Source organism: Enhydra lutris, unplaced genomic scaffold (genome assembly GCF_002288905.1).
Source record: "Enhydra lutris kenyoni isolate GAN:26980312 unplaced genomic scaffold, ASM228890v2 scaffoldscaffold15, whole genome shotgun sequence".
Taxonomy (NCBI): Eukaryota; Metazoa; Chordata; class Mammalia; order Carnivora; family Mustelidae; genus Enhydra; species Enhydra lutris.
In genome coordinates, this window is record NW_019154099.1 from 27,413,653 (window position 1) to 27,426,379 (window position 12,727).

Sequence of the window (12,727 nt, forward strand, 5' to 3'; positions counted from 1 at the left end):
GGGGTGGGGGTGGAGTCTCAAGGAAGCATTCCTGGAAGCAGTAGCTTCTAAAAATGAGATTTCAACGTTGGGTAAGTAAAGACAAGGAGGAAGGAATTATGTCCCTGATAGGTGGAGGAAGTTGTGGGGCTTTCAGGAAATAAAAAAATAAAAAAAGAAGAGAGGGTTCCAGGACAAGGGGAAGAGCTGTAACTGGGTGTGGAGGATGAGAGAGGGAAATGTGTGCTCTGCTCTCCCTTAGTATAGATGGAGGATGCCGGACTGGGCAGATAACAGTTCCATAGGGAAGGAACACTGGATGAAGAGAGGTTTGCTGGGAGTGAACGATCCTTTTGGTTTTGTGCACTGGACCTTGCAGTGTCTGCGAGACAACCAAATAAAAGTTGGGTATAACCTGGACCTCTTAAGAAATGTCTGAATGGTCTGGAGAGAGATGTATTTTTTTTAATTGTCGAAACATATAAGTTAAACAAACCATCTAAGTGGGTGCAATTGCCAGGGAGAGAGATTAAAAAGAAATTAGAACATAGCTCCAGAAAGCCATCATATTATAGATTTGGCTACAGACAGTGTGGGGATGGGCATTCATATGTGTGGGGGCAGAAAGGGTTTTGGAGGGTATTTATTAACTAGTCCAAAACAGCGTCCAACGAGTATTTATATGAACTCAGTCTACTCTTCATATTCAAAAGATCTTACAAAAAACTTTAAAGTAAGATAAAATTTTCCAACACAAATCATGCCATATAAATCTGCAAGATTCAAGGCATGAGAGTTAATCACCATATAATTCAGCTCCCGAAACAAGTTGTTTTTTTTTTTTAATTTTTTGATATTTATTCTCTATCCATAATATCACCACCAAACTCATGAATTTTTGAGTTAGCTACTAGAAATATCAACAATGAAGAATTTATCCCTATGTAGGATGAGCTGATTTACTTTACTTATCACAAGTAAGTCATTATTTAGGGCCTCTTCGCTCAGGAATATTTTCTAAACTACTGTCTGGTTCTCTCCTCCCCTCCTCTATAGTTTTACAGAAACGGTGGTATTAAATGCCAATGAGGCAATGTTTAGTCTAACTAACCTGAGGTGCTTATTTGGGGGTAATTACCTGGCACTTGAGCAGTATTTAAGTGCCCAACTGCTAGGTGACTAACTCTTGGGCCAAGCATGGCATTTATTTATTGCCAGAATGTTAAAAATAAATAAATACATGACAAGCATAGAGAAATGTGGGTTTCCTTTGTTTTTCCTAAGTTCAGTTTATTTTGGAACACAGAATAATTTCACTTATGGTTGGACCAGGAGCAAGAAAGAACACAGAGTATCATTAACACCTAGGCTTGGGGACCCCAAAACGGAGAAAGCAAAAGGAGGAACAGGCCACGTTTGTGTTGTTTTTACACCGTGACGCGGCAGGTGCTCATGGCTCCCAAATGCATGACGTAGTCCATTTCACAAATTAGCAATGAGTTCCGGTTCTTTCTTCTTTGCCTTTCCCATTGTTGTGCTTCAACTAGGAACTTAACTAACTAGTTTATTATCTTTGATTTCTTCTGTTCACAGCTAATTTTGTTCTTTTGGCTTCGAAATGTATTCATTTAGACTTAGGTTTGAAAAAAAAAAAGGCTCAGAGGGCTGAAAGAACTATTTAGTGATGTTAGAGTAGCAAAAGATGATCTCTTGGGTCTGCCTGATATTTTAAAAGTCTTGGGTGGTTCAACTCCTGGTAAAAGACCTTTTTAGCCACTAAAATATAAAAATACAGATTCATCCATATTTTTTCTTACATTTGAGAAAAAATCCTATTATCTAATTAAAACCATGAACCTGTTAGGGGTTTTACTGAAAACTAATTATGCATTTTGAAGTATACAAGAAGTAGAGTATTGCTAATTGTTCACATTAGAATTAAGGAACATATTTTTAATTGACTGGCTGAACAAATGAATTCAATGATTACGATTTTATATTACAGCTAAAGCAAAGCATTAAATAACTCCATAACCATTTATATTTGGCTTTAAATCACTATGTATAACTATTCTTCAAATGTTTTATTGCCTTAATTATAAAGTTGTTTGGGTGGGTTTTCTTTGTTACCCAACTGAGAACACTTTGGATAGCAAAAGAAAGGCAATTTATGATTTAAAATTTTACTTGGAATAAGCAAATCACAATAGAAAAGAGGACTTGTCAAAACTTCAACCTTATACAGCAAGAGTTTATGCATATTAATGTGTATATTTGAATATACGTGAATTTTACAAATTCAAATTAAAATAACCCTAGCCTTATTGATGACCAAAATTTTACGGATAGCAAATTCCTGGAATAAACATTATGTCACTTATGCAAGGTGTTTAACCATTGACTAATCACTTCTTAACATTGAAAACAAATCTTCCCTTAATATGCAGGAATGTATTGTCTATAATTTTTCTTGGATTGATTTGACAACCCTGAGGATTCTGTAGATAACAGATAATTTATATATCACATCTACCTGGAGACTCATGGGCTTTTTTAGACCTCCTTTGGCCACTAGCTAAGTTAATGCATGAGTGGTCCCTGAACACACAAATCAGGGCTGATATTTATATTGGCCTGATTGAGGTTATCATCCCTGATAAAGAGGACCGGCTTTGCTACTACTCATTTGTTAACATGTGTATGCGACTTTTAAAAGAGATGCAACAGAAATCTTATGATTTTAACAAGATTATACATGAACACACACATATAATTTTGCTAATATCCATAATGCTCTAAAAAAAAAGTCTTTTCTACATCTACAATTGCATTAATCTTGTATATCCAAGGAGATATCTCATAATAACATATGGTTTGAGCCTCAGGATTTAAAAAATAATTATCATGGTTTCGGGTAAAATAAATATAGGCAAAAATGTTCTTCAGGAATGTTCCTGCAAGTTTCTGATTTTTACTTATTGGATATTTGATACTTTACAAAAGTATATTTCTTTTACACTAAACCAAAGTTGACACTTTCGGAGCTGATTAAGTAGCACAATTAATGTCAAACAATATCCCCAAAATGATTGAGCTTAAAATGCAAAATAAAAGCAATTGGGAGGATTATAGCAGTTAATCATTTTAGGCTTCCCTTTGAAGAACCATCTTCATTTAAAATAGAAAACAAATGCTCTTTTTACTGTTTAGTATTCATGTTGTTAGACTGAGTTTATTGCCTAGAATAGATGTTAGACTATAAATGTTACCTTCAGATTTTGTTCTTTCCTAATAGTATGGTCTCGGCAATATACATATTTAGTTCTTCTGAGTGTTTAATACAACTCCCTTTAGTATTCTATATATGATTTTGCTCAGCAGATTTGTGTTATTAAAATGTATATAATGGCATAGAGAACATTCAGAAAATCCACAGAGGACTAAACAATCTTATTTATTGTTAACATTCAACCAGTCTATTTTGCATGTACCTTGCAGTATCTGTCACAAAAATGAGAAGGAGAAATTTTCAAATTTAAGAACTACCTACCTGATTAACCCATGCTTTTATTCAGATGGTATAGAAATTATAAACCCTTCCCACGTTAGACTGGGCTTCAAGCATTCAACAAAGCACATTTACTGTGTCCAAGATTAAATCATACATTGTTTAAAATTAATTATTCCTTTTTAATTGCATTGTATAAACAGAAATGACCCATTAATTTAAAGAAAATCTATCAGCACAAAATGAATTCACTCATATAAACAAGCAAGATGAACTTGACCTTGCTTGAACTTGTTTTGATGTGGCCCAGATGGTAGGCTACATGCTTGAATAGCAGGCTAAAGCTGAAGAAAAACTCATATAGCAAGATCTAGATTTATAGCCTTTTGCGAATTCCTACCTTGTATTGTCCTTTCAGCATCTGTTCGGCTGCCGCTGCGGTCAGCTTCTATCTCTGGGGTCAGAGAGTCTAAAAGCACAGAAAGGTAAGAGTGACACATATTTCATTTGATGCTGTTGTCCTTTAAAAAAAGAGCAACCTGTTACTTGGGTGCTGTATTAAAATTACATAAATCTTTGGCATCTTGTAAAGGTTTAACAAAGACTAGAACCATAAGAATGGTCAAAATATTTGGAGAGATCAATAAGTAACGCAAAATTGTTCATGACATGGGATGGGGTTGGGACGTTCTCCGAGTAATATTTATCCTATTTTGGTAGAAACAGACTTAGCTACACGGGAAAGCGATGTCAGTTTCCAGATAATCGAGTTAAGTAGTAACAGGCGGGTGAAGGCGTCTATGAAATTAAGCATTGCCCAGCATGGGGGATGACTGCCCACCAGGCTTTCTGCTAGAAGCACAGTTGAATGAGTCACTAGATAGTAGATACACAGATCTCTCTCTCTCTCTCTCTCTCTCTCTCTATATATATATATAAATATATATATATATCGACAAACACAGGTTGAAATTGTCTTTTTAGTGCTAATAAGTGAATGTTAGTTAGCCATGCATAAAGATGCCCCCTCTTACCATTTAAGACCCTGAGACTATCCGTAGAAGCTGCCTGTTTTAGTGTTTGTTCTGCTTGCTCACGCCGCTTTGTCTCAAATTCCAGGGCTTCCTGTAATTTTCTCTTTGCCTTCTTCTCCTTCTTTAGTCTCTTTTGAACTATGGCTAGAAAAGAGAGTTAATATATTATATTTTAAAAAGTTTTTGCCATGCTCCAAATTACCAATGCTTACAAATAATCTATGTTTTTTTAATAATATTCTTTTTTTTCCTTTTCTCCCCTCCTTGACAGAGTCTACCTATGCAGAGGAAGTTCAAAAAATCCCACCGTTACCTAAAATAAATCCCAGAAAAATATCCAAGGAGGCCAATTTTTACTTAACCTTGAACTATCTTATTACAAAGATGCCTTTAATTGTCAAATGAGAGACTGATTTAAGGGGAAATTAATTTTAGTAAATATTTATATACACTGATAAAGGAAGGCTGATTAAATGAATTTTGTGGATTAGTCTCTGCCCTTGAATCAGAATAAATCAGAATAGTGCAGAGTAGTTAGAATAATACAAACCTTTATAAGCATGTCTTCTATCTTTTAATGAAGCACCAATTTTGAATAGTAAATGGAGCATTTCCCCTGTAGCTATTTTACTAAATAGTTATACCAGTTGGGTTTTTAAGAATTTTTTCTTGAAATTAAAAAAAAAATGCAATAAATATGATTGTCTATAAGGGGCAAATATTCTTAATTATTAACATAGGAGCTGTCTTTTAGGGGGAACAAAGCTAATGTAATTTGCTCAGAGATATCAACAATTTCTTCAAAGCAAATATATATGCGCTATAATATATTTCAAGAAAATTATCTTTTACTCTGCTGAAATCTGGTAGAGTATGAAACCTTATTGATAAGAATGTGCTACAGCTGACAATAATGTGGGGTTGATATACAAAACCAGATTATGATACAAAAAGTTAATTATTATATTTTCTCCTACTTGACAATTTAAGTATTTGTATATAATATGTAATCAATAAATAGTAACAAATAAATGCTGTTCAAATATATGTTAACTATACTTTCAGTATGATCATTATTTTAGTTTTCACAATGCATATGAGGTAACCAGTTAGCCTAAGGGGAGCACACAAATGTTTTTCTTTGGAATCTTCTTTTTCCTGGTTGATAAACATTGTGGATGTGAATGTGAATATGACAGAATCAGTAAGAGAATATCCTTTTGGTAGAATTAGTCATAGGGAGTAGTCATTCCAAGTTTACTCTTTGATTTCTTACTACAGATGAAAGGATAACGTTTTTATTTAATGCAGTATTTAGTCAAAATATAAAATAAGATAATAAAGGTTCAAGTAAGAATTTGTTTTAATTTCTAATCTTCATGTGTCCCGTTTTTATAATTATTAATACTATTAAGGTGGCAGACCATTAACTTGTTGAGTTTATTGCTGCTGGTAACATATATTAATAGAGACTTTTTTAAAATCAAAATACATGTTGGCTACAGTCTTATAATAAAAACAAAACTGGTTTTGAATAAATGTTAATTCCTTTACTTAGTAGAGTGAAAATCGTATGTTTAACAAAAATCATTTGCCTGCTGTATCCCTTTCCAAAGATGATTGTTTATAAGTCTCTTTGAAAAAAAAAAACACAGTAATTTCTGAATTACTTATTTGAATTGTATACTTCCACGGGACTAAAATCTCAATACCCAGTGTCTTGCCATTGAGTGCTTATTATTTCCTCTTCCGTGATTGAATCGAATAGCACTGTCATGTTCTCTCTTCAGGGTAGTACACTGCTTCAGTGGACACATTTATAATAGATAATTATTGATAGCTATTACCTTTAATTTATTGTTCACAATTAATTAAATGGGAGGTGCATGATGTGATCTGTGAAGTGTTTTGCCCTCTAGTGGTTAAAGAAAAAAACAACGTAAGTCTTCCAAATGATTCAAACCAATAAAATTCTAAAGTTCTCTCAAGTAACCAAGAATTACTTTATGAATTTAAGTGTCTACCTTTAAGTCTTGTTAGAAAGAAAAAAAGAAAAGAAAGAAGACTTTTCCAGGTGAGAACAAAATCAAGACATGGCTGTCTCATGAAAGATGGTTCTATATAATGAACCCTTTGGCCAGTCTTCATTACCCACAAAGAACACATCCCATTATTAATGTTTATCTTGTTTTCATTACTTTAGTACCTAAATCTATGTGAAACCACATTATCTAGATGAGTGCTATACATGGGTGATGATGGTTTTCCCAAATCAGCCTCATTCCAGGAACCCACTAGCTATTGCTTTATAAAAACTAATGTAAAAACCTACCAAATCTTGCTGGTTTGAAAAACAAAACAGGAACAATGATTTTCAAATGACAGTATCAAACATATAAAAGGAGAACATGTGGAATATTCTTATTGGATACTTATTAAATGCGGGAATAGGTGCTCCTCCTCTAGAGTACTTAGGAGAATCGTATAGTTGAGGCAATGGGAAAGTTGGTTGTAAAGAAAATACTTTTAATCTCTAGCCAAACTATGGAAAGAACCTAGATGTTAATCTCATACATAATATAAACACACAAATATGAATGACCTTCAAAATTATCTATACATGCGCTGTAAAGTGTGTTAGAAGAAGCAATTCATAGATTGGTAATATCATTATTTTTACCCAATAAAAATTCATATTGGTTTCTACACTAATGTGTAGTTGACCTTGTTGGATGAAAATGAGGCATTCAGAAAGAAAATTATACAAACACTCGACTTTGGTCATTTGTTCAGATATTCATCAGTCTTCAATTTCAGTTGATAAATATCTTACTAAATCTGCTTCGCTTGACTAATCAGTATTTTCTATGTTAGCTCTATGACTTTTACTCTTAAGTTTTTCAAAGGCAATTGTGAATGAATATAAAATTTTTTCTCATGGCTCTCATCAGAGCTCACTCTTATCTTAAAATTATTTGTTAAGCTCTATCAGCAATAAAAATTATGTGACTAATGATATAACATATATTTCAATTCCCTGAGGTATGAATAGAAGAGAAACTCTTCTATACTCTGGAGATGAAAAAGCACAATGAGCCCAGGATTCAAATCCTGCTGCAAACCTCAGCTATAAGTAAATTAACAAAAAAGCTGTAGTCTCATAGTAAATCACCAAACATAGAGTACTGTTCTGTTATATGTTTTATAGAAAGTACTAGGCTTATTTGGAAATTCAGAAATACCTCTATTCTTTTGTTCCATAGCCAACTGCTTCTCGAGTGTTTCCCTCAGTTCTCTTTCCCTTAAAAAATCCATCTTCAGCTCTGTTTTTTCCAGTTGGACTTGTTTTTCTTGAGCTCTGGCATTATCTATGGCAACTTTCAAGAGCCCCTGTACAAAGAAGGCATTCAGAATTGTAATATTTTGGTGCAAAGCACATTTCATTATTACTTAAAAACATTTTTAAAAAAGAACCAACTTATCAAATTCTTTCATTCCTGTATATTCACTCCGTATTCACTAGGACAAGCACTTCAACTAAAGCACAAAATTTCTAAATCTAATTAAACTCTCGTAGGAAGACTGATGTTTTTGCCAGGCAGGTTTAATAGCTTCTAATTAGAATATCTAAATCTAAAGCTAAATGAGGGCAGCACATAAGCATGCTAAAAACTAAGAACCGGAAAAAAAAAAAAAAGAACCGAGAAGAAAATTCTACTGAAGCTCTTACATAAGTGATAATCAGATATGGTTTATATAATCCCAAATGATTCTGGTAAGACCCATCTATCTCTTGGAGCTCAGTCTCCACCAGTCCCTACTGAGATCACACTGGACACAATGCTCATCTTTCCATTTCTCAAGAAAATCGACTTCTGCACCAGAGATTTTCTCTTTTCATTCTCCTTAATGCTTTTCCTCCCAATTTTTGTGTGGCTCATGCCCTCACTTCATTTCACCTTTGTTCAGTCACCACTCAACAAAGGTCTTTTCTGGTGCACCTGGGAGGGTTAGTCGGTTGAGCATCTATCTTAGGCTAGGGTCATGATCCTGGGGTCCTGGGATCGAGCGCCGTGTCGGGCTCCCTGCTCAACGGGGGAGTCTGCTTACTTCCTCTGCCCTGTTTATGTGCTCTTTATTTCACTCACTCTCTCAGATAAATAAATAAAATCTTAAAAAAAAAAAAAAAGAAGAAGAAAGGTCTTTTTTTACCACCCTATCTGGAATAGCCTTCTGTTATTCCCTGCTTAGAATTCTTCCTATCATTTATTATTGTGTAATATCGTGTCATTCATGTATTCATATATTTTTTTTATCACTTTATGCAGGGTCTTCTGCACTAAATGTAAACTCTCTGAGGCAGGGACATTTTCTCTCATATGGTCCTTTGTCCTGTGGAGTCCAGAGAGTGCTTACTTATAGTAGATTTTAAAAATTTGTTGACTAGAAATTACAGTACTGGTATATTTTTCTTGAGGTATATAATATATGCAAGGGATCCCAAACCTAGTGTGTTAATAGTGCATTATTTTAAAAAAGTAATTTAAAATGGTTATAATAAACTGAGAATAACTTTTAGGGGACTATTTGACAGTATATCTCAAGAGTATATGGTAAAAGTAAAGTTTATTTATACAATACATAATAGAATTTCTTGTATAAGAGGTATACATGTACATTGATTTACTCTTTGCTAAACAAAGAATTTTGTAATATTCTGAGATTCTTGAAAACAAGATTATAAGAACATGTAAAGCACAGAACAAGTGTTCTACACATGCTTTCTCCTAAAATCCTTTAGAAAATCATTAATAAAAATTAGAGCTAAAATTTCTATCCTTATCAACTCAGCAATACAAAATACCTTTTTGAAGTAGGAGATATTTGGTCTGTGAACATCAGAGACTAAAATTTTCTTTCTTTCTTTCTTTCTTTTTTTTTTTTAAAGATTTTATTTATTTATTGACAGAGAGAGAGAGATCACAAGTAGGCAGAGAGACAGGCAGAGAGAGGGGGAAGCAGGCTCACTGCTGAGCAGAGAGCCCAATGCGGGACTCGATCCCGGAACCCTGAGATCATGACCTGAACTGAAGGCAGAGGCTTAACTCACTGAGCCACCCAGGCGCCCCCTTTCTTTCTTTCTGAAAGATTTTCTTTGAGAGAGAGAGCACAAGCAGGGGAGAGACCCAGGAAGAGACCCAGGGTAAGGGAGAGAGAATCTCAAGCAGACTCCACACTGAGTGCAGATCATGAACTGAACTGAAATCAAAAGTTGGATGTTTAATAGACTGAGCCACCCAGGTGCCCCACGGAGACTAAAATTTTCAACTGAAATTATAAATGAAGCGGAAGTGGGGCCATTTATAGATATACTCTAGAATACGACCCCTCTTGCAGGAGACAACATAAGCAGTCTGAACTGGGAATTTCTACTCTGGCTTGACTTGTTAGCCGGACAGAGGTGTCCCTTTAGATCGGCTCACCTATGTAACATTATCATAAGCCATTTAATCTGTTTTCAAGCATATATAAATTATTTCATGTTTGTTATACCTGACCCTGAACTTCCTGGTATAATTCTTGTGATATGAAACGAGCTGGAGGGTTTCTACATGGTTGTTTGCCCCTCCCTACTCTTTTGTTTTTAATAATAAAACATAGCTGCTAAGGAAACTGCCATCTTAACTCAATTCAGCAACATTCCTGTGTATGTTTCTTCTTCATCAGGAACAAACAATTAGTAACAAATGAAAGAGATCATTACATCAAGTGCCCTTTTAGATCACCCCAATTAAAACTTTAGTTTAGCTGTATTTTAATTCTAAGATACCAAATTCTAATTTTCTGCTCTGATTGCTCTTGTTGACTTATCTTTGAAAGATGTACTCTCTGTGCAATGTCTAGAGATTATTTAGCAAGATGCCAATGTTGGCACCACTTAATGTGTTGATTGGTTGTATTATCAGTAGCTGTTTAAAATAAATTACTATTAAACTATTATTGTCCTTGGCTGACAAAACACAATATTTTGGTGTTCTTTAAATATGAAACAATCATTATGAATAAATATGTTGAATAATGTTAAACTGCATCTCTAATTTGTGTAATTTTACATTAATATCTGTTGTAACGTATGAAGTTGCTAAGAGCATTTATGTTTACTGTTTTCTTTTGTTACAGTTGCTGCTAATGTCCCTAATGGTAATACATTACCTATTCCTGCTGATTATGTCTGAAAAATACTAGCTTTAAGATCCAATACTCTCCAGGGACTCCTTATAAGCTATATAAAATTGTTTCATTTTTAGACTTTAAATCAGTGCATATCAGTAGGAGTCCAGTGTGAACAAAAATCTGCACCAGAGCCAAACTGATACGTATGCAAAAATATGTTATTGCCTGTGACAGCTTTGCTGTAAAAACACAGAAAAACCGATTAAATTTCAGTGCAGCAGGGGGCTGGGAAAAGCAAGAGCAAGTAGTGTTCGAAACGTCCACAAATCATGAGGACACCATTTTAACCATCAGTGATAATAGTACTTTCAGATTTGTGTAACTTCTGTAAATTTTCCAGGTAGACCATATGCAAAGGTCACACTAAATGCTGAGTCTCATGTGGACATGCCGTATTGAGCAAAATTCTGCAATGACAATTCTGTGATGATGAATTACAGCAAAAGACACAAGGTTTAAAACATGAATTTTTCTCCAGGGGGAGGTCAGTTATGATGTTCGACGATGACAATTCCGAAGAAATGCGTTTTAAGCTTACTCTGTGGCATGGCAATGAGAGGCAATGGTCGGTTGGCCTCAAATTTCTCTCCCATAGGTGAGACATAATTGTGGTCATATACACAAATGTTTTCATTTTCTAAAATGATCTACCTTGTAAATTAGATTATTTTAAGCATTTCCCAAGGAACGAGTCTATACATATTTCTTTTCAGAAGGGCATTGTAACTGACTTAACAAGTTTTCAACTAACTTCTATAGCCTAGATAGTGCAAGTATCTTCTTGTATAAGAGACGTTAAAGTGATACTGATAACGAAGGCGAACATTTCTTAATTTACTAGTTGGATCCTAGAGGAAAAGTTTACTTGGCCATGTTTGGTTTTTCTACAAAAATTTTTCAGAATCATATGGTCACTGAAGTTCTTTGAGTGTCACTGGAATTAATGTGACAAAATTCTGCTCAAGAATGCATTACTTCTAATGAGAGTAAATATCTAAGTTGAAGTTGATTTCAGTGATTTGCTCATTCCGATTAAAACCTTTGAAAGCTGAAAAAAAAAAAAAAAACAAGGTTCAGAAAGATCAGATGACTAGCTCAAAATCCCAAACTAGTAAACTGACTAAGCTTAGGTGAGAGTTACCAAGCTTATTTATGTTTTTCCTTTTAATGTTTCTTTCCAGGATGAGAAGCAATGGTGTCCCTGGAAACCAGGAACTTTTATAGAGAAACAAATGTACACTGGAGCAGCATCAATTAACGCATGTTCACAGGAGGCCTTATAACAAAAGATACAACAATTCTTAGTTTAATGCTATGACTCTTGTTCTCAAAAATCAGTCAATAATGGGTACTCCCTCAAAAGCACTTCCAGGTATAAAACCCATCTTGTGATTCATAGGATCATGTAAGGCGATCATGTATGGCGATATAGCAACATGGGCTCTGTAATTATCCTGCCTATGTTTAAATCCAGACTCCACCACCATCGTATGACCTTGATCGTACAATACTCCATTTGACTCATCTGTAAAATGTGGATGATCATGAAATCCACTGTATAGGATTATGAAGATGATACAGTGTAATATCATATAGAATTAGCATAGAGATGGACTGTAGATATTGTGGTTTATAATGAGAAACATATTTGGCTGGCTCAGGTGGTTAAGTGTCTACCTTCAGCTCAGGTCATGATTCCAGGGTCATGGGTTCCACATAGGCTCCCTGCTCGGAGGGGACTCTGCTTCTCCCTCTCTCTCTCTGCCCTCCCCACTACTTATGTGCTTGCTCTCTAGCTCTTGCTCTCTCCCAAATAAATAATATTTTTAAAAAAAGAAAGCAAGAAAGGAAAGAAGAAAGAAACATACATATTTGGTCTTCATCCCAATCGGGCACAAAGATCCTACAATGGGTGGCATTTCCTAACTGGTAAGAGTGAAAAGATGAAATGACTGTCTTTTGTTATTCATAA

The 12,727-nt window shown here is 34.6% G+C and overlaps 1 protein-coding gene across 1 annotated transcript in view; it reads right to left on the reverse strand.

The window, feature by feature from the left end:
* LOC111147074 (dachshund family transcription factor 1) overlaps window positions 1-12,727 on the reverse strand; it is a 422,181-nt gene that overhangs the window by 27,954 nt on the left and 381,500 nt on the right. The window contains exons 8-10 of the mRNA XM_022502954.1: window positions 7,764-7,911; window positions 4,522-4,665; window positions 3,888-3,956 (exon numbers count right to left, since the gene is read on the reverse strand). Coding sequence (XP_022358662.1) covers window positions 3,888-3,956; window positions 4,522-4,665; window positions 7,764-7,911 — 361 coding nt within the window. The remainder of the gene's footprint in view (window positions 1-3,887; window positions 3,957-4,521; window positions 4,666-7,763; window positions 7,912-12,727) is intronic.